Source organism: Sinocyclocheilus anshuiensis, unplaced genomic scaffold, assembly GCF_001515605.1.
Source record: "Sinocyclocheilus anshuiensis isolate Anshui unplaced genomic scaffold, SAMN03320099.WGS_v1.1 scaffold154, whole genome shotgun sequence".
NCBI classification, from domain to species: Eukaryota; Metazoa; Chordata; class Actinopteri; order Cypriniformes; family Cyprinidae; genus Sinocyclocheilus; species Sinocyclocheilus anshuiensis.
This window is the reverse complement of record NW_015546101.1, coordinates 701,811-728,487: the sequence shown is the minus strand read 5'-3', so window position 1 is coordinate 728,487 and position 26,677 is coordinate 701,811. Positions and strand designations below refer to the sequence as shown.

Sequence of the window (26,677 nt, the reverse complement as noted above, 5' to 3'; positions counted from 1 at the left end):
AATATTGTTCTTTTTAGCAGCATCATATGACCCCTTTAATGCACTTTTTATTCTTTCACTAAACCCATACTTTGTACTGTTTTACTGTCACACCTAAATCCCTGTCCAAGCATGTAATTTGGCCAATAATGGCCACCTTTGGAACCCTGTTTTACAGCACTTTACACTTGCTACACTGATATAGCATTTTTCACATGGGCCCTTTACCACCACCTGTGAATATGGGAATAATAAGGAGGTCATGACTGATGAAGGACAATATGCAAATTGACCAGGATGGCAGGGTTACACAATAGGACCCCCACATGCCAAACACCCTTCTTTTAGCAACAATGGCAGTATTCCCCAGGAGGTCTCCCATCCAGGTACTGGTCAGGCTGAACCCTGCTTAGCTTCAATGGGAAACCAGGGGAGAGCAGCTGAGTGACAGCTTTTTAAATTTACATTTAATAAACCAATATATTGTAATTGAATGAAAACCACTCAGACTTCGGCTTCGGCTGACCTCGTGAAGTGATTCACTATGGATAATAACAGTGCGACCTCTTCTGTTAGTGCAAGAAACTACACAAACTAGGTTACGCTAGAGATGCGTAAATAGGGCTAGTGAGACAATAGCGTCCTCTAACGTCCGTTATTTGAATAAATCCTATAATTTATATAAATTACCCCAAACAAAAGTGCACGTTGAAGACAAATACAGAATAAACATACTGCTTTAAGATTAAAATCTATAGATTTTGTGCTTTGAGAGGCATATCACTTCATTAGATCAGATTTCTCACATTCTGTAATTCTTTTCTTCTACAAATATAATTGCCTGCGTTGCCAATATTTTCAATCAAGCGAGGGTATAGACAGATATTTTGTGGCCACGAGCTCTATCATTTACTTGTGACAGCGAGGAGGAGCCCGGGCTGTTTATTCGTTTACGTCACTCTTTCTCTCATTCCCTTCTTCCTTCCTTCCTTCCTTCCTGCCGAACAGAGAGAACCAGACCAGCAGCAATTCAAACTAGAAAGCGACATTCAAATCTTCCAAAGTGTTTTCTACGTATACATCCGATTTTTGGAGCGTGGTAAGTTCGACAACGGTCCGTTCATTATTGCCATAGAAACAGAAAACGAAACTGATCGTGTAGCCCCCGACAAAACCCGGCTGTCCCACTGTCTATCCCAGCGAAACTCACCGAATTCTGTCTAACTGGCCTCAAAAAATAATGTGCACTCTGAACTGGATGCTGATATTTACATTTCCGCTTTTCATTTGACTTCTACATAACGATTTGCACCTGTATTTCCGAGAGCACGATTCAGTATGTGGGTCATTTTATAGAGCCAAAATGTCGCCTTTTCTTTTTACTTCCACGTTCTCTCATGGCACAAACAGATGGCGTCGGGAGGGGAATGGAGGGAGTGAAAAAGAGCCGCATAAACGAATAGAGCAGGCCACACTCGCCTTCAGTTAGCCTAGCTCACTGTATGACCGGAGCAAAACTTAAGACAGGCCCATCCTCATGCGGTCTGGATTCAAGTTTCCCTCTCTTAAGTTTCTTTTTTCAACTTTGCATTTCGATGGAATGTAGCTGTTGATGATGAAGGATGTGGCTAAGTTTTAAGATGTAGCTAGCTGGCTAGTGAATTGGGATTTGTTGTAGTGTAGGTTCAAGGGTATATTTGTTGTCATATTTAAGATGAAAGACTGAGAGTGAAAGAATACGGTCTCCGGTTTAATCACTGCGAATGTTTGTCGACATCTCTGACCGCAGGTCAGGTGCATCATTGTCACATCTCCAGATCAGCTCTTCTGCGCGCTGAAAGAGCAGCAGCATCACAGTTTCAACTTTTACTATCTGGGTGACAGTTTGCATCAAGTGTTCAGACTCACTTTGCACGAAGCATGATAGTTAAATCTGACTTTTGAAGACGACGTCCAAATCATTTTCTTATGATTATGAAGTGGAGATTTTAAGTGATGGACCGTTATGGTGTTTTTTGAAATTATCGGCATAGGCCAATAACTACACCTACTTAGGGCCCGCTCATACCAAGAATGGTAACTATAAAGAGATAACTATAACAGTAATCATATAACCACACGCAGCATAACGTGGATTATTTTAAAGACAACTATATTAATGCAGTTACGTCGCCTACCGCTTTAAAAGCGCCAGATCTTTAAAGTCCAGTGGATTCTGATTGGCTGTCGTTCTAAAAGTGATTGCAAAGTTATCGTTCGTCCGTGTTGTTAAAGGGCTGTTCATACATTGCCTTTTTTCGTTATAGTTAGAATATGGTGAGAACGGGTGTTTCATGCACGTTTCAAAGTCTGTCAAACAGCTTTGTAGATTGATGATCAAACACGTTTGTATGTAATGAAATTTGAATAAATATTGTGAATATATGTTGATTTCATTTATGCTATTTGGTGTACTCTCCTTTGTCACAATTGAAATGTTTAGTAATTTAGTAATACATATGTATAGATCGGCCACTGGGTGCTCTGCTATTTAGAACGTAGTATCGGTCATTGAAAAACCCACCACAAGTTGTGTTTTTTTACATATGTATATGGTAATGAACAGGTTTGTCACATGGCATAACATGTAGGCCATCATCAGATATCAGCTTGTGTTAGGAGTGAATCGCATTTTTAAATCTTAGTTCTTATAAAGACAAAGTTGACGAGAGTGTGGGTTGTCAGTTATGCTCTAGGAAGCATTTACTATTTTTAATACTGTAAAATCAAGCAACACCTGTTTCCCTCTATCACACACTCTCTTAGTGACATCAACCGTTTGTTTCAGGTATCTGTAGATGTGAATGATATTGACGGTCCTTATTACCATTTTAACCTTCACAAATCTAACAGTCAGTTTTTATAAAAGTAGCTCTACTTGAGATGCATTGGCTGGGACAGATGGTAGTTGGGACAGATGGTAGTTAAATTCTTTTAATGCTCTATTGTCATTGCTGTTGAGATTTTGATAACAATACATGTTTATCTTATAAAAATAATGGGCACGATTTATAGATAATAACAAATTAGTGCATATGTACCCTATGTAATATCACACAGTGATGAGGCTTTAAAGATGTCTGTACTATATTTGTGAAAAATATAGATGCAGTTTAGACTACGCTGTATTTACTGTGACTCTTTAAAGGCCTTGCCACATGGGATGACTTTTGTGATAAAATGTTCTTGCTTTGTTCTAACGTAAAACTTATCATGTGATGTGTCTATAGCGCAGCATTAGGCTTGATTGACCTAGATGCTATTGGAAACATAGTCCAGTGAATCATGCCACAACGTTCGTTATCTGGGTATTACTCCAGCTACCTGCTGTACCTTTGCTGCTGTACTCTGAAAACTCTATAAATGCAGTGAGCATCTCTCTTTGTGTGGTATATCACAAACGGCTTCTGTTTGTATGTGGCCAGCATCTATATTAGTTGTACGTTTGAGACAACAAAGACAATTGCAGAGTAAAAAATAGCACATGAATGATTTTTAAAACTTGTGCTTAGTGATACTGACGTGTTGATACAAGGTTTTTTGTGCAGGTGCTATGTAAAAGTAGATAAATAAGTGTTTAGTAGATAAAGGAAAAGTTAATCTGTGTGGTTGCTTGGTTTCAAAAATGTACAGATTCTAAATTGTAACTTATTTCTGTCTCAGGCCACTAGTTTCCAATTGAAATAGAAACATTTTGTTTGTTGTGAATGTATCAGCCCGTACCTCTTTGTTGTTTAAAATTATCATTGATAAAGGTCATGCAAGTAATGGAACCTTTTGAAAGCGTAATGAAGTGCTACTATGTTGGCAGTAAGTCCTTATTAAATATCACAGACTAGTACTTGAAATATAGTGTGTGAGCTCTCTAGGTAGGATATACAAGTTCAGAACAACTATCTGTCATGTTTGGCTCAACTATAATCAGATTCAGAGAAGTCTGAATGGAGTTTGAAAATGTAAATACAGTTTAGTCAGTTCCAGTGTTGCCATAGTTGCTGTTTTGACTTTGTAGGGTAGAAATGCTGCATTACATATGGGCTATGCTGCCTCATTCATCAACACATTCATGGATGCTGCATAGTAGTTCAATTATTAAAGCATTACCCACATCTAATATGTGACCCTGGACCACAAAACCAGTCTTAAGTCGCTGGGGTATATTTGTAGCAATAGTCAAAAATACATGGGTCAAAATTATATATTTTTATTTTATGCCAAAAATCATTAGGATATTACGTAAAGATCATGTTCCATGAAGATATTTTGTAAATTTCCTACTGTAAATATATTCAAACTTAATTCTTGATTAGTAATATGCATTGCTAAGAACTTAATTTGGATAACTTTAAAGGCAATTTTCTTAATATTTTGATTTTTTTTGCAACCTCAGATTCCAGATATTCAAATAGTTGTATCTCGACCAAATATTGTCCTATCCTAACAAACCATACATCAATGGAAAGCGTATTTATTCAGCTTTCAGATGATATATAAATCTCAATTTTGAAAAATTGACACTTAAGACTGGTTTTGTGGTCCAGGGTGACATATGCATCTTATGAATTTCTTTACTGAATTATTAAACTTCTTTGCATATTTCGTAATATTATTATTAATTTTTATTCATAGCTTTGCACCAAATTCCCTGGTATTTTATTTTTGTATTACCAGAACATCTTACTGAGATGTGCAGATCTTTCTCAGGGGGAGACCCTTTCGATCTTTCTCTTTCTCCCATTTTCTCTCTTCCTTCCCTTCCCCCAATTTAATTCTCTTTTTTTCTTTCTTTTTCACTTGTTCCCTTTAATACAGCCACAACACACATTCAAACTGACTTAACTTTCCTTTTTCTGTTTTCTATCCTGAGTTTTTCCTCCATCCTTCCCTTCTACTGTAATTCTTTTTCTGTCCTTTCCCATTTCTGTCTCCCCCCCCCATCTCCCTCTCTCTCTTTCTCCTTCTCCCTCTCTCTCCCCTCCCTCTCCTGTTCTCTTTATCTCCTCCCCTCTCTCCCTCTATTGCTCTCTCACCATTTGCTCTCTCACAATACCTCCCTCCCTCTGTCTCTCCTCACTGGTAAAGGCTTCTCTTCTCCTCCCTTATCCCTCCATTTTCTCTTCTTTTACAATCCTTCTCTTTCTCAGCCATTTTATATGGAGGTATATCTACTAATCTTACATCCAAAATCAATACTTACTCAATAATTGCAAATTTATGTAATAAGGTGTAATTATGTCCAACAGTTATAAATGAACTTTAATGACTTATCAACAATGGGACCCATTCATGAAACACAAGCAGAATGAATTTGTGTGTGCATGAGTGGTTCATAAAACCATTCTTACATAAATTGTTTCCATGAATGTGAGTGCATTCAAGTTATTTACATTTATTCAAGATAAATAATGCAAACTGATTAGCTGTGACTATATAGCATAGCCTCTCATACCTTATTGCTTATTTGTTTGAATATACATCTTGTAATTTGTGTGATTTTTTTTCTATACCAAGTTTGTTTAAGTTGCAAATGATTGAAAGTTGCAATAGATTTTAGTGCAGCTTTGTGTATTTCACTGTTTTTTGTTTGTGTGTGCCTATATATGTATCTTTTTGATGTGTGTCAGAATCATGTAGACTGTATTTGTGCACACTCACATGGAAAGTGTGGCATATGGATGTGAAGGCTTTTAAAGAACAGCAAAGTTTAAATGCATCGTACCAGCTTGACACAGATTGAATGGATACTCATATGTAAGACCATAAATGCACATCACATAGTGTCTGCTGAGCATTAAAACAGAGAGATGTGCTGAACGCCCGTTTCTCAGTGCACAGGCCAAAAGGTCCTCGTCTGGCACAGACTCTCTCAGATGCATGCATGCTTGCTCTTCCTCTGTTCTGTCAACCTGCCTAGAGTATGGTGGTGAAGCGTTGTTTTTACATATCAAACCTGTCACTTCCTTTTTTTCATCTGCTTATGCATTTCCATTATGTACTCCTTTTAATTTGATCTCAAATCAGTATTGTTTAATAGAATACGTCTTGTGTATTCCTTTTATTTACTTTGTTGCTGCTTCCTTCTGTTTTTACACTCTGTCAAGTACATCTTCTCTTTGTGTGCTTGCTGTGATGTACATGTATCCGTATATGTTTATGGCTGAGCTCATAATCTTTTTTCACAGCATGAATGTTTGTGTTTTCAAACATGTTTCACAAGTGTATGCAAGAGAGAATGTCTAAGTGAGACAGATGGAGAGAGTTTCAGGAAGGAACAGAGAGAAAGAACGAACGAAAGAAAAAAAGAATGAAAAGAGGGGGAGGGAGTGAGGGAAAAGAGCACTGTGTATGTGTGTATTCTTGCTTGCGCCAGAGAGAGAGAGAAACAGAAAGAGAGAGAGGGTAGTGGGGGAGGGGAAAGCAGAGAGAGAAAAAGAGTGAGAGAGGAAAAAGAGAGCACACATACACAGAGAACAGAGAGAGAGTGCAAGAAACACAGAGGAGAGTGTGTCTGTTCTGGTACAGACAACATATAATGTATGAAGGGGAGGGCAGTGGGTGAATTCGAACCTGTGACTCCGTGTCAGAATGAGATCTCTCAAACACCTGAAGCCACAGACCAAGAAAAATGTGGTGAGTTCCCTTTGCAACTGCTCCAGTGCCCTCTAAGGCCGCAGTTTGTTTAGCAGATTGTTTGTTTATGTGTGTGTGTTCACTAAACTGGATGGCCCAAATGAATGGCCTGATCGAATGGCTTGGAATATTTTTATGTATTTGATTGCTTCTTGTTTTTTTAATTGATGTAATGTTTTATTCACAGTGATTATTTAATTATTTGCTCAGTTTCAAAATTCATCAGCTGCTTTTAGTCTTCTTTGTCTCTCTTACACACTAATCCTTAATTTTCCCTTTAATTTTTCAATCTCTATTTCTTTCTCATTCTCTTTCTTGCTTTCACTCACTCGTCGAGCCACTCTGCCCCTCCCTCCCTCCCTCTTTCTTTCTTCTCTTTCTGTTAACTCACTCATTCTCCCTGCTGTCTGTCTCTCTTCCTTTTCTTTTCCTCAGTCTGCATCTCCCTGTCTTTTTAAAGATCATAGAAATACATGTTCTTCATGTTCTTGAAAATGCCTACTAGCACAATTATCATTACAATTATTTTTGTAACATTATTTGCATGATGCTTAAGCAGAGTCAGAATTTTCTTAAGGTGTGGAATCCTCCTTAAAAAGGGTCACCTGTCTGCGGGAATGTGGTTTTGTGTTGAGTGACTGAGATGAGAGGTAGTAAGTAAAAAAACTGGACAGTGCTGACTGGGTTACCTTGTTTTAAACTGATAGTTCACCCAAAAATGAAAATTCTATCATCATTTACTGACTCATGTCATTTTAGACCTGACTTACTTTCTTGTGTGGAAAAATAAAAGAAGATATTTTAAGGCTTTTTTTTTTTTTTGGACCATACATTGGAAGTCTGTGGCAACCACAACAGTTGGGTTACCAGCATTGTTCAGGGTAGTCCAGGTTTTGAATGACATGAGGATGAGTAAATAAAGACAATTATTCAATTATGAGTGAACTATCCCTTGCCCCTGGATGTGTATTTTTTGCACCACTAGTGGCACCGTTTGTTTGCACAGGCAGATATGGCTTTAGCCAGTTGTGGGAGACTGGGATGGGGTTACCTTTATAAACTAAGCCAGATGTGGGGAGTGTTTGAAACTAGTTTGAAAACAGTCAGTTCGGTTTGGTGCCACTAATGCAGTTTGGTTCAGTGTTGCTCAAATAGTCAAAATATCTTAAATTTTTAGGTTATTGACATTCAGATCATCACAAACATACTAATATAGAAGTTTACAGTTTGTATGTACATGCTGATGTTTATGATAGCAGCCGAAGATAAGTAAATAACCTATTGAAAGCAGATTTTTTTAGGCTGTTTGTTTTTGATTCCACTGTTGTATTTACATTAGACAAAGTTTGCCTCATTTTCAGAAGTTGGTCTGACAGGCTCTAACTTTCACATTGTATTGCAATGTAAAGAAATATGGCTGCACACCTAGCTGAAGTCATTATCTATTACATAGGTGCCAATATGAACATTACAAAAAATATAAATAAATGTTTTAATGTTTATAAAATTCAATAAAAAAATTTGAATACAAATTTACCACATCAGTAATGTTTCCATAGTGCTTTCCCCAATGACATCTAGTCCATGCTATACGTGTTTGCAAATTATCTTGGGTAGTTTCGAACAAATAGACAAACTGATCATGCAGGCCTACTAAAGTAATCTGCGTGTGTTTGTATGTGTGCTTTACAGGAGGAGAAAACACAGCGGCTGGTCAGATGTTACTCTGAGGCCATGCACCAGCAGATGGACGCAGGGACACAGACAGACCCTGTGGTGGTCCTGTCACTGGCTCAAGCTGCTGTGTTGGGACTCATCTCCCAGAATGAGGTCTTTGGCGCCACCATCGCCCCCAACGGCTTTTACACCGGAGACCCCAAAGAGTCCCCCGCTCCGCCAGGTGAGAGAATGGACTACGAGTATGCTGACCAACTTATAGGCGCCAACGGCGACTATCTTGGGGAGAATTTGGGTGAGGATGGGCACATGCACTCCAGCTGTGCTGAGAGAAGGTGGCAGGGTCAACCCGAGAACAGCAAACCCCCTGTAGGGCACCAAGACATGGCAACACACGTTAAAGGAGAAGCCGTGACCCCAGGTTTGCCCTCCTGCACTCACATGATGAACAACATGGTGCCCAGAGAAGGCATGCAAATGGTCGACCCCTCCAGCTACAGGGTCCTGCCCAAAGCCCAACCCAACAACTGCTGCTCCACCTGTGTCCGAGACCCCAAGAGTATGCATACTCCACCCGATCCACATTTACACCCACATTCCCATGGTCACAGCCACGCACCTCATGAGGTACCATCACGCAACAGGGGCCACACACATGAAAAAGGAGTAGATGAGGTAACTGAGGACAGGGATAACGGGAGAAATGGCATGGGGAAACCAGGAACCGGCGGCGAGGAAATTAGCAATTATTTTCAGCCGAGCGAGGTGGGCTATGAAGGTGGCGAGATGGAAGGGGTCGGAGACTTCGATGAGAACAGCGAGGGGATGTTCTGGACAGAGCCAGTGGAAGGAGAGGCACCCCGTGGCCGCCGTATTGACCGACTGGACATCAACATCCAGATCAATGAGTCGTACTGCGTGGACGTCGGCGAGGGCCTCAAGCGCTGGAAGTGCCGCATGTGCGAGAAGTCGTACACCTCCAAATACAATCTGGTCACACATATCCTGGGCCACAATGGCATCAAGCCACACGCGTGTCCACACTGCGGAAAACTCTTCAAGCAGCCCAGCCACCTACAGACACACCTGCTGACGCACCAGGGCACGCGGCCACACAAGTGCACCGTGTGCAAGAAGGGCTTCACCCAGACCAGCCACCTGAAGCGGCACATGCTGCAGCACACCGACGTTAAGCCCTACAGTTGCCGTTTTTGTCGCCGTGGTTTCGCATACCCTAGTGAACTCCGTGCTCACGAAGTAAAGCACGAACGAGGTCGGTGCCATGTTTGCTCGCAGTGCAGCATGGAGTTTCCCACCTACGCCCACCTGAAGCGTCATCAGGTGAGCCACCAAGGACCTTCCACCTTCCAGTGTAGCCAGTGCAACAAGTCGTTCGCCTACCGCAGCCAGCTGCAGAATCACCTGCTGAAGCACCAAACGCAGCGCTCCTTCTCCTGCAGTCAGTGTGGCCTGCAGTTTCTTCAGCTGCATCAGCTACGCCAACACTCCCTCACACACAAGACAAACAAGCCTCAGGCCCGTGCTACTAAGGTACAGAAAGCAATAGTGTGCTTTTGAACAACTATGTATGTTTGTTGTTGTTTGCTATGGTGAGGTCACATCCTACATGTATAATGAGTCTTGCTGTTAAATTTGTTTTTTATTTCAGTACATTATCAGTCATTGTTTTAATTATTATCAGCCAATACTACATAATTCTGTCTGTTTATTGTAGATTGTCATCTAGCAGTAACGCAAAGCAGTGTTTGCAGGTTTTTTGGGGCCCCTTTACAGTTTATTGCATTGGGTTTGACTTTACTTAATTGCAAACTCAACCAATGATTCTAATTCATTGGATTTAACTCTTTGAACTCTGTTGTGTAACATTTTTCATCGAACTAGCAGATTCCAAAGGTCCTCCTCCTTTTATCATTGTTTCAAAAGGAATATCTATCTTTAATACTGTACATTCAGTAAGAGTGTAATATGGTAAAATGGTAAAGGCATCTTTTCTCCATTCTCATCCCTCCATTTTCTTTCTTCTCATTCTCACTCACAGCCATTTTCCTGTGAATTGTGTGAATGGAATCCTTCCTGAATCCTGTGAATGGAAAATGTCCATCGTAGCAGAAGATCTATGTAGCCTGCATTAGTACCTTAAAATACAATGCAGTATATTTCAGCCAGTAACATAGTATTTTCATAGACATGCTAATTGTTCAGACTAATTATCTACTGCTGACGTAAAATTCAAAATTATTCTACATGTAGTTTATTCACTTGTTGTTGTTGCTTGTTTTTAACAGGGGACAAAGGGGTTTAAATGTGATGTATGTGCCAGAGAGTTTACATTGTCTGCAAACCTGAAGAGGCACATGTTAATCCACGCCAGTGTCCGGCCATTCCAGTGTCATGTGTGCTTCAAATCTTTTGTCCAGAAACAAACCCTCAAAACTCACATGATCGTACACCTGCCTGTGAAACCCTTCAAGTGCAAGGTAAAACTTCAAACACTTTTCACACATCTCTATGTGACACTTTTTCCATCTGGTTTGTAAAGCTCTTTTGATTTGTTTTCCACAGGTGTGCGGAAAATCATTTAACCGAATGTACAACCTCCTGGGCCACATGCACCTCCATGCAGGCAGTAAACCCTTCAAATGTGTATACTGCTCAAGTAAATTTAACCTGAAGGGAAATCTTAGCAGACACATGAAGGTCAAACATGGAATGGACGTCTCTCCAGATGGACAAGGTGAGAAGAACCCAACAGTATCTGATTAACATCCTCTAACATGGCAGCAAAACCTTATAATCGTCTGCCTTTTCTATTTTATTTTGATTTTTAATATAGATCGCCCACCAGACATGGAGCCCCATGAGGACTATGAGGATGAGAACTTCAATTTTACAACACCAGAGAATATGGAAAATAATGATGCGCCAAACCTAACTAAGCTCTCTGAGGTGGCCATCCAGGAACTTGACTATTATAACTTTGGAAAGAATGTGGGAAACTACAGTACAGCATAAAAACTGAATTAAAGTCAAGCTGAATAAATGTTAAGTAACAAATGGCCTGTGCTGGCACTTAATCAACCATGAGTTGGTTGAGATGTTCCTCCTTGAGAACCACTGCTACCCTTTTTGAAGTTGTTAATGAGCAGGTAGTTGAAGGCCATCTTGACCTCCTGGGGTAGCCACTCCGGTTGGGTCTCTAATAAGAAGGGACTGATAGTTTTGCAAAGAGTCCTTTGACTCCTTCCAGCTCGAACAAACATCAACGCCGTATTTTAGTATGTTGTGGATCACATGGTTACATTAATACCCAATACATTAGCATCATAAAATGCTGGTGCATACACATACAGTCTTGTGTAATGTAATGCACACTGTCCTCCAAATATAACTTTGGTTGGGAATATGGGAATAGCAGGTGCATGCAGCCTTGTGGCCTTCATCTGTGTGGTACCTCAGAGCAGTCGATTTACTTATTTTCATTTACATTGCCTTCACTTACAGTAACTCATAGAAACAAAAAGAGACTTCTAGCGTAAAACAAAAAACATGTAAGGCCCATGTAAATGGTTGGATATCTGCATGAGTAGATAGGCTTGTGTGGTTAAAAAGGAAATAAAGAGTGAGCGTGTGCCTGGGCTCTGTGTACCAAAGCTACTGCTCTTCATCTGGTACAGGACCATATGCTGCCCATTCCTGAACACCACTACTGTTGTCAGAACTAAACGTAATCTACAGTTTGGTTTAACAACCTCTGAGTGGAGAATTACTGTTCCGTTATATTGATTTGCTATTTATTTTGCACTTTGAAAAAGTCAGTTAATTACTTATGATGAGCCTCTTTCATCACTGACTGAGTTCTTGTATAATTAAGAGATAAAGCGAAGTGTCACATTAGTAGTAAGCGGTTTCTCAAGGCAACTCTGTAGATTCTTAAATAAACTTGTTTTTTGAAGTAGTTTTTTTGTAAGTATATGTACTGAAATGAATGTTTAGATGGACAATGTGCTCAACTGACTTAGACTAGACTATAAACTTGGTTTGGGTCTTTGATCTTTCAAGCCGTTTCATGGCACTCAGCGGGTGTTGCATGCTTCAGTCCAAAAGCATTTAATTAAAATGCGCCCATCCATAAAAAAAAAAAGAAGTGTCTCACACGGCTCCGGGGGGTGAACGAAGGCCTTCTGTAGAGAATCTATGCGTTTTTTTAAGAAAAATATCCATATTCAAAACATAATAATCACTTTAATGTAGCTTGCGCTCACTGTTGTACACTGGAAGCAGTTCCGGGCGGATGACGTATGGAGGTCGGCTTTGCGCATGCGCTGCTCAGAGGTGATTACTTTTTGTACGCAAAGAAAACAAAAATAACGACTTTATTCAACAATTCGTCTCCTCCGCGTCACCCTAGCGCCATTTTGGAGAATATCCACTGAAAGTAAACAGCGTATGCTATTCTGTGTCAGCTTTTCATTTTTGGGTGAACTATCCCTTTAATTCAGGATGAGCATGCGTTATAAAAACAAAATACAGGTACAAATCACAATCTAGGTTCAGTTACTTTATCAAATGGCATTATTTGAAAGAAAACGTGACAAAGATAAGATTATTCAAGAGTTTATATTATCTTTAATATTACATGTTTAATGTTACAGGAACAAAAACATACAGCATATTTTATATAAAACAACAGTACAAGTAAATGCTGTTGGGTGTACAATAAGGGGGAAGCAGAAAACCAACACATATCAAATCAACAAACAGGTAAAGAAATTGATATTTTCTAGATGATGAAAGGGTTAGTAAATATGTGCAGCCTCCCACTTGAATTGCCTCCAAGCAGAATGTTCCTGCTTGGGTGGAATGCTGTGATGGAGCACACCGTGGTCAGGTGGTCCATGTTTTGAAAAGTGTGTAGGCGGCGACCGCTCTCGTGATGTACCTGAATTCGGCGAGGCCTGTCCACTGCCAATCACAAAACATTCTTGCTGCTTTGGATCCCACACTGCACTTAGCTTGGACAACCACTGACCTGTCTGCATGTTGTGCCTGCATAGAAATAATTTTGCAGGCTGTTACAATGGGAACTAGGGATGTAACAATTCACCGTGAGATACAAATATGTGACGATTCAAATCAGTTGAGATGTTAAATGAATCGTGATACATTTGGGGGTGGGTGTTTATATGAATGTATCTCTGAGGGGAACTGACTGTCTTTAGAAAAGTTTAGATAACATTTTCTTTTCATCTCGTCTCTGTATAATGCATATTAAAGCAGCGTTCATAAGCGCTGCGCTGCTTTGTTTACAGCCAAGGAATCGCTGTATCGCTGCTGTTCCATAAGCGCCACCTGCGGTCAGAGAGTGTAATTGCATCTGATTCAGCCCGTCTGCTGTCTTTGTTTCGTGCAGATGTTTTATGTAATACAGTTTCACAAAACAAAAGTCAAAGCATTCGGTTTTGTTTTAAAATTTCAAATTATACAATCTAATTTAGATTAAAAAAAACTGCTCATGCTGCATGTATTAAGCATCTTTGCTTAATCGAATCGTCATCCCTAATGGGCACCTCTAGTAAAAAAAAGTTATTGGAAAAAAAAATGGTCCAACAAAAACTTTTGGAAAGGGCCAGATGTGCATAAATTCAACCATTCAAATTCAATTTTGCAGAATAATCTAGAAATCTGGTCGGAATAAACTAAACTATATTCATTTATCACCAATATTAACAAAACAATATTTTGTGTTAATTTAGTACGTTTTCATCCGCTTTTTGGGGCATCATTTTACATACAGTGTTCCAAATTATTATGCAAGTGAAATATCAATAGGATTTCGGTACAATAAACAGTCAGATTTTTGTTTGTTCTGTTTTTCACATCATTTCAGTTAACTGGTATCAATCTCAGACAGGTTTGTTCAATAGTTTGCCAGGTCTTCTTAGGTAAATGGAAATCCTACTTAACCCCTTAATTGTCACTCACATTTTTGAACATAGACGTGAAAGTGCACTATCTAAACTTAAATTTTTATAATTCATGAATGAAAACATTTTGTAACATGATTTTGATGTACCATTTTCATGGTAATGCAATGTCTGATTTTAGAATGGTTTTCAAAGGAAGAATTTTGAGATTTTCAGTTTTCATTTGATATATAATTTCTGATAGAGAAAAAGGCAACAAAGAAGACTTTTTGTGACGAAGGTCAGAACTCGTTATGTAGATTTTTGAGGTGCACTCTTGTCATAAATGAATCTATTACTTTTCCTACATAATTTTTAACAAAAAGCAGTGGTGAAATATCTATTTAGGAGTCTTAGACCTTTCCAATGATATATCAATAGGATTTCGGTTCAATAAAGAGTCAGATTTTTGTTTGTGTTGTTTTTCACATCTTTTTAGATAACTGTATCAATCTCAGACAGGTTTGTTCAATAGTTTGCCAGGTCTTCTTAGGTAAATGGAAACCCTGCTTAAAGAGGTTGTTCCACATTATCAAGCAAGTCACAGTTCTCATGCAGTATGGTGAGGAAGAAAGATCTTTCTGAAGATGAAAAGTATGAAACAATGCAATGTCTTGCAAAAGGCATCAAAACAAATAATACTTTGCGAAAAGCAAATAGAGATTATTGAAGTGTCCACATTGTAGAAACTTAATTTGCTGTAAAGTTGCTTTGCAATGATTTGTATCGTGGAAAGCGCTGTACAAATAAACTTGAATTGAAAAGTGTCAAAAGATTTGTGAGTGACTTAGAGCACAGAAGATCTTGGACAAAGATTTATTAAGGAAAGTTTCTGTCAAACAAATGAATTGTATAGTAATGCCAGCTGTATAAAAGCCACTGCTGAGCAGCAGACAGGTGTTTGAAGCTACTGGAGTCTCAAGATCCTCTCCATACTATCCCATGCTGCATAAATACCATGGTGCTAAACAGTTTGAAAATGTGTTTCTACAGCCACTGTGCAGGTTTCTCTTTGTGAGGTTTGGTTAGCAGTGACTGAAACGCAGCTTTACACACAACTGCCAGTCTGCATGGAGAGGATCTTGAGACTCCAGTAGCTTCAAACACCTGTCTGCTGCTCAGCAGTGGCTTTTTTACAGCTGGCATTACTATACAATTAATTTGTTTGACAGAAACTTTCCTTAATAAATCTTTATCCGTCCAAGATCTTCTGTGCTCTAAGTCACTCACAAATCTTTTGACACTTCAATAATCTCTATTTGCTTTTCGCAAAATATTATTTGTTTTGATGCCTTTTGCAAGACATTGCATTGTTTCATACTTTTCATCTTCAGAAAGATCTTTCTTCCTCACCATACTGCATGAGAACTGTGACTTGCTTGATAATGTGGAACAACCTCTTTAAGCAGGGTTTCCATTTACCTAAGAAGACCTGGCAAACTATTGAACAAACCTGTCTTGAGATTGATACCAGTTATCTAAAAAGATGTGAAAAACAACAAACAAAAATCTGACTCTTTATTGTACCGAAATCCTATTGATGTCACTTGCATAATAATTTGGAACACAGTGTATGTTCTTTGACCATTTTTGTAGCCCTGTTCACATTATGTAATTATTTTGATTTATAAACAGGTTATCATGATGTTTGTAAAGATATACCAGTTTAAAAGTTTGGAGTAGGCAAGATTTCTTCTCTTCTGCTCACCAAGTCAAAAATATGAGCAAAACAGTAACATTGTGAAATTATAACGTTTAACATATTACAACTTAATTTTTTCATATATTTTAAAACGTCATTTATTCTTGTGAGGGCAAAGCTGAAATTTCAGGAGCCATTACTTCAGTTTTCAGTGTCATACGATCCTTCTAATCAAAATCATTAAAACATGCTGTTTTGCTGCTCAAGAGACCATTCTTATTTATCAATTCTGAAAACACTTGTGCTGCGTAATACTTTTGTGGAAAGGGATACTTTTTTTTTTTCATTATTCTTTTGATCAAAAACGTCAAAAGAACTGATGATGTCATGATAGAGATGATTTTTACACATATAATAACGATATATGTACTTACATAATTGATTTTAGTACAGGAGTCCTGCCATCCATTTGGGAAGTGTCGAATACCCTGAAACAAAATCACAAAAAGGCTAATAAAAACATTTGTAATACATATCGTAATGCATTTCCAAATCTTCAGCCCCCAGCATCCCCATGACCCTAGAGGATAAGCGGTTTGGAAAATGATGCCATTTCCAATTCTAGTAAGACAATGTAAGACAAATTTATAACTTTTTAGTTGCTAATAATAATTGTAAAAAAGCCAACACAACCTATTTTGGCTTAAATGATAGTCATAGCCATGATGCTCTGACACCCTCTACTGGTGCATTTTCAAAAGAGAATGGAGGGATATCCAAGATTTAATATAAGCACTTCTAGCAGTGACACTTGCGATCTCTGAGCACCTGATCTTGTTGTCCATACAAGTGGTCAGAACTCTGTTGCCTGTGAGTGGGGAGAAAAAGGCACTGGAGACGCTGCGGCTGTGACCGTTGAGTTCACCAACTGCTTGATTGTTTCTTCTTTTCAGATGGCGCAAGTCATATACGTTTACAAAACTAAAAGAATAAAAAAAAAACACAATATCCTTCAGTCTGCAGGATATGTAGTCATTTACTCGGCAACTTGTGGAACATCATGTTGATAATTCTTTCATGAAAATTAACTTTTTTCCCAAGCATTATTCTAGTTATGAAGTATTCTGAAATACCTGCTCTCTGCCACTACAAAGCAATGCCGTTGCACAGGATGGACATGAACCCAGCTTAGTGGTTTTGCAGCCATGGTATACACAGATTCATATGACTTCCTGCAATCACATGTTTTCTTTATTAATTATGATGTAAATAAATATATTTCTGTGGGTTTTTTAGCTTCAACATTTATGTTGACATTTTGGTCTTACTCAGGAGTTCTCCGATCAACGACGGCAACATCCCCATTCCATACACCGAGTAGTAAAGTGGAGCAGTTGGTTGACAAAAAGTCAAAACTTTTCAGGCCAGAGGGTGAGCGATACACCCGAGTAAAAAAAACAGAGGTGTTATTTGTAATGTGTTGAAGGTTGTACTTAAGTTGGCAAAAAGAAACAAGATTAAAACAGGATTATTTGAAGGTAAGAGGATTAAGTAATACAACAAATTTGTTTTTAAATGACTTTTAAAAAATACTGATTCTATTACAGTTCTAAAAATACAGATTGTTACTTTTCTTTTTCTCATTCTTGTAGCCAATATCTAATTTTTGTCATTTATTCACTACCATTTAAATGTGTTTTTTTTTTTCATGTTTTTGAAAGAAATCTCTCTTGCCAACCAAGTGCTCAGGAAACATTTCTTATTATAAATGCTGCTGTTTAATATTTTTGTGGAAACAGTAATACACTTCTTTCAGTATTCTTTAATGAAAAGAAAATGTACAAAAGAACAGCATTTATTTGAAATATAAATCTTTTTTAAATGCATTTTGTCATTTTTAGTCATTCTTGCTGAATAAAAGTATTAATTAAAAAAAAAAAATAAACCTGACCCCAAACTTTCAAACAGTGTATATTCACAGGCAATTGAAAAGTTTCAGTTACATTAAAACATTAATGTCCTTGCCCATATTGAATACACATTAATCAGACTACATTTGGTCTCTGCATTGTGTGCTTGCTCCGAAAGACAGCGGTGATTTGCAACATGTATTTATTGCTTCAAATATTATATTGCGCATTGTGTCATGTATATGTGGACAAAGACAGTACCTTCACTATGTAAAAAGCTGCTCAAGCTTGATTATGACTTTAGAAAATGTGTACATAACATGTACAACCAATGTTTCACCTCATCAAACACCGCTTTCTCCAGGTCCATGCTGCATGCAGAGCCATCAAAGCTTAATGTGATGAGGTTGCAAGGGTGAGATGAGAAGGCCATGCTGGTAACTGCACGAGAGTGGGGCTCAAAGTAGATTACACCATCATCGCCCCATTTAGCATCCTGAGGGAAACACAGTTAATATTGTACATTATTACAAGCAAAGAGGAGAAAATCTGGAATAGCCATTAGTCAATCACATTGCCACTTTCCAACTTTCATAAATATCTCTCCTTTTTATCACAACAGTCCACTGTTATCTCACCGGCTTCCAGAGTCCCAGGTGACCCGACTTGTCTCCTGCTGCCATGAGCAAGTTGGAAGAAGAGGGGTGAAAAGCTGCAGAACAGATCCGATCTTTCACCACACAATCGTCATTGATAGATAATTTCTGTAGCATTTGTTGGTACCTGAAAACAAATTTGTTGACACATTATATGCAATATATGACACATTCTCATCACACAAGTGAGGAAAATTACTACTAACTAGTACAAGATGAAACCTTATCTGAAACTGATAAGAGAGACACCAAAATGACATGCATAGGTAAACACACTCTCTTTATGGCATGTTACTCACGATTTCAAATCTGACATTCCTGTTTCTTGTTTTAATGGGACCTATAGAAGACATCAAACCGATTTGGGTGATGCACAAGTTTTTTGGAATATGACCAAATCCTGATGAATACAGGAATGTTTTTGTGCATGTAGACACTGACCTCATTCCATAGATTTATCAAATCTTCAGGCAACCTGACATGTTCATCCAGGTTGATTGGATCAAGTGGTATCGGTCCTGGGGCTTTTTTTGCTTTTTCTTCCTGAATAAGACACATTAATTTCAGATTCAATCATTTCATAGTGTTTTGTCTAAATTGTGTTTAAGTTCAACATTAACACTTCAAATGCATATCAGTGACTTACAGGCTCTCTGGCTGCAGGAGGAGTCATTTCTAGAGTAATGGCTGTCTGAGGAGGACCCTTATTCTGTAACCGCAGTGACTTGTGAACAGGGAGCATCTCTGTTTCTGACTTTTCCCTAAAATAATTGACTTTCTTTAGTTATATAGTGAGATGGAGGGATGTTTAACCTTTGACCATTAAGAGCACTTACAAATAATACTATTAAATTAATGTTTTTATATTTAAATACATAACATTCCTTATATTATTTATTTATTGTATACATTTTCTGAATTCTGAATAGTTTCTATTTAAAGTTACCCGTTCAGGCCTTTCTGATTAGGTTTTGGCTTGGGTCTCAGAGCTTCAGAAATCTGCAAACAAATATCAATGTACAAATCAATTATGGTCATGAAGTCAAGCAAGTTTCATGTGGAAAAACAGCTAAAAGTCAAAAAAGTAATTAAAAAAAGATTACTCTCCCGCCTCACTGCAAAGTTTTACCTGAGGTAACTTGAGGGAACTGAGGAAGGCCTAGTTCTGTCTGATATTCTCCAGTCGCTCCAGCTCATATTCAGACAAACCCTCACGGTATTCAGGTGGACAGTCAGCATTTGATGCAATGTTTGTACTTACTGGAAGAGATTCCTTATCATGCTTTACTTGTGTCTCTTGAATATTTTCTTCTTCCTCACTGTTATTTTTCTAAAGATAATATTTAATAGTCAATACACACGTTCATAACTACAGTTAGAATGAAAACATTCCATAAGGGACTTTTTGTTTCTCTCTGATTCGCCGGGATGTCCGACGCACGGGTCCGTCCATTCCAGGATCCTGAGGCGGTGTCCTTTCCTAATGATGACAAGTTATACAGTCATGGCCAAAAGTTTTGGCAGTGACATAAATTTTGTGTTTTGCAAAGTTTGCTGCTTAAGCTGTTGTGGTGTTCACTCACATTTCTAGATTATTGTGTAGAGTGATCAGATGCTAAAAAGTGCTAAAAGTGAACTTTTCACAAAAAATAAATAAATAAAATAACTGTTTTTTGATCTTGACACAAAATGACCAGGTAACATGAATCGAATGGTCAACACTGTAAATATTGACTCATATTTTTTGCCAATAAAAGCCGTTAAAACTTATATGCTTATCACTGTTTTTCAGTATACCATAGAAACGTGGAAAAATAATCTACAAATACTGAAGCAGCAAAATTTGCAAAACACAAAATTTGTCACTGCCAAAACTGTTGGCCATGACTGTAGAATCAAAAAATGATTTCTGAGCGCTGTGTCACGCTGGTTTTTACTCGACGGTTAAGGTACAGTGATTAATTTAATTTTCTTTCAAAAATAAAGTTCTTCGCTGTCGTTCTGTGACCAAATCTTATATCAAATTAGCAGTTCTCATTTCGTCTTCAGGAGAGATAACATGCAGTTGAATCTGGCGATAATAGCGGACCTAAGCAAGTTAAACAAGCGCAAAGTGTAAGGCCATACGTGTGAATCAATCGTCACTTCAAACGCATGCGAGCTACCGTACAATGCAATGAATAAACTGTCTATAGATATATGCTTGTGCACATAGTGTCAAGATACTTATGAAATACTGACTAGTTATGAGCACGTGTTGTATTTCTATAAAGTGTGCAAGTGAGAAACGTTCAGTAAGGGAGCGAACGTTGAGCTCACCTGTAAAAGTTGCATCGTCTTTAAACTTATATTACTTTTACCTGCATCCATGTCTACACACTTCCTTTGAACATACTGTTATGAAAACTCCCGCGCTACTGATCCGTTTTGTAACTGTCCCCATCCCCTTTGTTATGACACAAAAATAGTGAAAGTTGATTTGCTAATCTCTGAAGACCTTCTTTTATATTCATTATTTGGGAGGTGTTTTAATGTGCACTCATGACGTTTCATGTTTGGGTAATAATGTAACCCTTAACTTAAAGGGGGCATAACACACACAGTTTCACCCAATCTCATGTTAATCTTGAGTACCTATAGAGTAGTACTGCATCCTTCATATCTCCAAAAAGTCTTTAGTTTTATCATATTTATAAAAGAAATGTACAGCTTTACGATTCTCTCCGGAAAAAGCCGAGCTCCTGGAGGCGCGCCGTGGGCGGAGCTAAAGATTGACGAGCACTTGGGCGCCGAATGCCAACAAAACAGACATTTGATGCAGCTTCACTTACCGTCTGCAGTTCAGAATCAGAATCAGAATCAGAATCAGAATGAGCTTTATTGCCAGGTATGTTTACACATACGAGGAATTTGTTTTTGTGACAGAAGCTTCCACAGTGTAACAGAATGACAGTGACCGAACAAAAACACAGATAATAAAAAATAAAAATAAATAAAAAATAGAACAAGTAAAATAAGAAATAAAAAATATACAAATCGACAATTGTATGTAGTGCAAATCCAGCGTCGAACTGGGCCTTGTTTATAAAACGTTCGTCAACAAACACACTTGTGAAACTTCGTAGCTGCCCCCGAAAAACAAACTGTATCCAATGTTTACAAAGCGTTGGGGTCTTTAGGAAGCTGAACAAAGTTATCAACTGATGGTAAAACTAATGACATTATTTACTGTCTTTACATTTATTTTGAAAGATGAAGCTCGTGATTATGGTAAGGGGCGTTACATTTCCGACGAGTGCTTGCGGTGTTCGGCCAATCACAATGCACTGGGTCAGCTGGCCAATCAGAGCAGACTGCGCTTGTCGGAAGGAGGGACTTTGTAGAAAACGAAGCGTTTGAGAGAGGCGGGGCATAGAGGACCTACAATAATGTACAGTATTTGAAAAATAATGTGTTTTTTGAACATTAAAGCATGTCAACATATTTTGTTACACCAAATACACAAAATAATGATCTTTTAAAAAGCATCATATGACCCCTTTAATTTCTGAGAAAAAGGGGTCCAAAAAAAGCCAACTCAGACACTAAATATTTGAATGACTTAAAATCGCAGCAATGACTCACAAATAAATATATAAATGAATACTATAAACAATGTTCATATTAATACATTGTAAATAACGAAATACATACATACATATGCTACATACATACATAAAATTAATGGTAACTTAAATGTATCTAAAAAGTAATCTGTAATTTCTCACCAAACCCAAACATTTTCCTGTTGCATTCAAAATTCGAAAAAGCATACTTACATTTTTTACTGCTTCGGTCAGGATGAGCCAGTATCAGAGAGGTGTCTCCCTCTAGAGGCTGAGCAGCTCAAGAGTACAGCAGCAAAGTTAACCGTTTTAGGCCTACTATAACTTTAGCTAATGCATGTTAAGCTCTCCTCTGTCTATTACAATTGCATTTTAAGGGATATATAAGGCAGAAAATAATCTTATATCACAAAAACCCAATTTTGTGTTAACCTCAAAAATGTTATCAGAAGTCCCTGTATTTATTGTAAATGTATGTTTCAATTTGTTCCATATGGAAAATAGTAAATAATAAAGCCTCTTTTAGTAGCTTCAGTGTACTAAGTGGTTTTGTATCTTGTTATGAGTAGCTTCACTGTAGCTTAACTGCTTTCAAATTTTCCAGCACTGATGGCAAAACTAGTTTTATTTGTCAACAGCAGAAGTAGTGATGGCTAAAATTGTGTTGCCTTCAGCTTATCTTTGCCTGGATGTGAAAATATCAAGTTCATAATGAATTAAGCCCAAGGGGGAAAAATAGAATGTTGTTTTATTATATGAAGCTTGAAATTAAATTATTATTTTGTTCTTTTTTTCTTTTTGCAAGTCAAGAATTTGTAGCTCAGGTTTCTGCTCAAAGGAAAAAGTTCACAAGGTCAGTTGGTCTGACTTTGTCTTTTCAAAACAAACTGCTGTATAAGGCAGAATATAATCACTTAAAAATAAAGCAAGTAATATGTGTACTTTACACTTTAACATTCGTGACTGTGACAATGGAAATATATCCTATAGTTGATCCAAATGTAGCCTACATTGAGAGCAATAGGTCTATGGATTTAAAGTTTTGGTGTCGGTGGTGTGATAAAGTATGTGTGGAACACAAGAAAATCCATCAGCTCTTGGTTTACATCATTAAGATCTTGCAAGTTGTTGAAAAACATAAAATATCCACTACTATTTTCAAAAATCAAAAGGTGGAGGTTTATTTTGACAAAAAAGAAATAAATTGAATTATTATTATTTACAATTACACATCCAGGCAAAGATAAGCTAAAAGCAACACAACTTTGGCCATCACTATTTCTGCTGTTGACAGACAAAACTAGTTTTACAATTACAATTTGAATACATATTTTGAATTAAACATATTATTGCAGTAATGTATCAATAATAATATGCATGTTCCATAACATTACATTTAATAATATAAATAATAAATACAACAATCAGTCAGTAAGATCTCAAACATTTGATCAATTAAGACTTTGGCAGATATTTAAATATCATGCTTCTAAAATGGTACTGAAATTCATAAATTCATACTTAATTTCATACATACTTAAATTCATATGTTGTTTAGTTAAGACTAACATGTAATTTAGATTGCAGAGTAATCGTTTGTGTCAATAGGAAATGACACAATATTCCTTAATGCACTAAATATACTGTATATCTATTTTTTGAGAACTAAACTTATTTTAATTATTTTTATTAGAGTGATGAACAGGAGATGACTGCTAGTAATGCTGGGAATGTGTGTTCTGTAATCCTGCTCCGGTGCTGAAGATGTTTTAGCATATATCCTATTATCCACATGAGTGATCCTGGTGACTGATTTGGACGGAACAGATAAAGGACAACTGAAGCTTGTTTGCTTTGCATGCGACTTTCACACCATCCAGAGGAACTCAACTAGATAATTGGCCACAAAGCCCACAGAGTCACTGGCTCCCTTTTCCTGACATACTCATGACAATCGCAGCTTCTGTCGAATCGCGATCTCGATTCCATTTCGATTTATCGTGCAGCTCTAATGAAACACGATGGGTGTGATTAAGGTGAACAGAATGACTGATATATATATATATATATATATATATATATATATATTTCATATTAATATATTAATTACAGCTCTCCAAAAAATCCCCTTATATATAACTGCATATAAACCATAAACCTGCTTATAGGCAAGACTATGTCTTTAAATATCCCCCCAAAATGTTTTTTTTTAAAGAATATCATGCAGTTTAAGAAACTAAAAAAATCAGCTTTAAAGATTAAGTTTATTTTTGTCTTAGAACTAAACCAATGCACCATGTCCTGTTCAGTAAGATCTCAAACATTTGATCAATTAAGACTTTGGCAGATATTTAAATATCATGCTTCTAAAATGGTACTGAAATTCATAAATTCATACTTAATTTCATACATACTTAAATTCATATGTTGTTTAGTTAAGACTAACATGTAATTTAGATTGCAGAGTAATCGTTTGTGTCAATAGGAAATGACACAATATTCCTTAATGCACTAAATATACTGTATATCTATTTTTTGAGAACTAAACTTATTTTAATTATTTTTATTAGAGTGATGAACAGGAGATGACTGCTAGTAATGCTGGGAATGTGTGTTCTGTAATCCTGCTCCGGTGCTGAAGATGTTTTAGCATATATCCTATTATCCACATGAGTGATCCTGGTGACTGATTTGGACGGAACAGATAAAGGACAACTGAAGCTTGTTTGCTTTGCATGCGACTTTCACACCATCCAGAGGAACTCAACTAGATAATTGGCCACAAAGCCCACAGAGTCACTGGCTCCCTTTTCCTGACACTGGCATGCTAAGACATCACTAACCAGCACTCACAAAACAACCAGCCAGGCGGAACGACTGCTCATCTCTCGGCAGTAAAGTTTAGTCCATGTGCCCTTTTTTATGTACTACTTAAATTTACCAATAAAATCAATGTACTTCTAGGAGTTTAAGAAACTAAAAAAATCAGCTTTAAAGATTAAGTTTATTTTTGTCTTAGAACTAAACCAATGCACCATGTCCTGTGTGTGAAGCATTTGTTGAGTCATTGAGCGATGAGCATGATTTAATTTTTTGGACAGCTGTCTGGCCACCTCCCTGGTGTGCGTTAAAATATGTGAATGTGTGCATCTTTGCGTGTCTGTGTTTTGAGCCAGATATAAGCATTATATTTCTTATGTCTCTGACATCCATTACACATGATTGCAAGTGATAAGTTCTTAGTCACATTGAGGGATGATTAAGCGTTTTACTTGTTTTAACTCGTCTTAGGCAGAAGCTGTACATTGAGTTTGTATTGCCTGGAATGCTACAAACCTGCATTCCCACACCACCTTGGGGCACATGCTTACAATGACAAACACACACACACCCTAATACATCCAGCAGTATGTCTGTGCGTGGGGAAATTTAATGTGATGTTGATTGCTCAGAGCCAACAGTACGTGTTACTGCTTGCACCCGTAAAAGGAATAGTTCACAAAAAATGGAAATTCTGTTTTAAAAATTTCATATTTTGAAAAATGTTTCAGTGTTTTTTTTTGTCAATGAAAGTCAAGCAGTCCAATGTTGCTTTGACCCCAGTGACTTTTATAATATGGACAAAAACAGTTCAAAAATATTATTCAAAATAATTCAAATATTCTCTTTTGTGTTCAGCAGAAGAAAGACAGTCATATAGGTTTGGAATGACATGAGGTGAGTAAAAATAACAGAATTTACTTTTTTGGGTGAATCATTTAAGGGCCTAAATATCAAAGAACTGCATGGAGGAAGTGAGTGTGCGTGTGAGATTCTGTACAGTAAAACTGAGCAAAAGCTTTAAGCCTTTAAAATTGTTCTCCTCTTGGTTTTGTAAACCAACTCTGTCATTAAACACATTTCCTATCTCTTTATATCTTACTAAGCATTAGGTGACAAGTGAGGCTGAGTGATTTTGGCAGGTGAAAACCCATAAAACCTACAGCAGGAAGTGTTCTATCTCTTGTCTGAAGAGGGTGTGTTGCAGCCAGGGGAGCAGAAGAAGAGATCGGCAGACAGGTATGTGAAGACTGGAATGTTCATTTCAGTCACACCTGGGATGAACACACCTACCAAACATGGCCTTTCCCTTTTCATTGGCTGATTTGATCAGGACTGACAGCGCAAACAACAAATAAACACCCTCTTTTGGCCGCTGAAGGGGTTTGACCTATGATCCCCAAATGTGAACCAATAGCATGTCAAGGTTGACGTGCAGATAGGTGGGGTGGAGAGGAAATAAAACTCATGTGTGGGGTGTGTCTCCACAGTGGCATACGTACAGACTGTGAGGCTGTGCTATACCATGCAAACCTCCTGCCTCAAAACAATGGTTTGTGGAAGACGGACTTAGACTTATCCTGGTCGAAAGCTACTGGAAAAATCACAGATGTCTTCTTCCCGCCCGGACCTGGTAATCTCAGCTGCAGCTACCTACTGTATATGGGGAGACATGTCATGAAGACTCATTTGATGTTCCTTTGGCTAAAAGAATAAAGCTGGACAGAGCAGGTGG

General features: G+C 37.7%; 1 protein-coding gene and 1 pseudogene across 2 annotated transcripts; one reads left to right on the top strand and one right to left on the bottom strand.

Annotated features, from left to right (window-relative positions):
- The first annotated feature begins 909 nt into the window (after window positions 1-909).
- LOC107700425 (zinc finger protein 710-like) lies at window positions 910-12,295 on the top strand. 2 transcript variants are annotated; one of them, XM_016502061.1, is made up of 5 exons: window positions 910-1,078; window positions 8,341-9,876; window positions 10,632-10,823; window positions 10,909-11,080; window positions 11,180-12,295. In XM_016502061.1, the coding sequence occupies exons 2-5, from the start codon at window positions 8,383-8,385 to the stop codon at window positions 11,356-11,358; spliced, it is 2,037 nt and encodes a 678-aa protein (XP_016357547.1). In that variant the 5' UTR covers window positions 910-1,078; window positions 8,341-8,382; the 3' UTR covers window positions 11,359-12,295. The 2 variants fall into 2 exon arrangements, with proteins under 2 accessions (XP_016357547.1, XP_016357546.1); XM_016502060.1 differs by lacking the exon at window positions 910-1,078 and adding an exon at window positions 6,480-6,648.
- Window positions 12,296-13,058: 763 nt separating this feature from the next.
- On the bottom strand, window positions 13,059-20,886 carry LOC107700390 (WD repeat-containing protein 76-like; annotated as a pseudogene).
- Window positions 20,887-26,677: the final 5,791 nt, after the last annotated feature.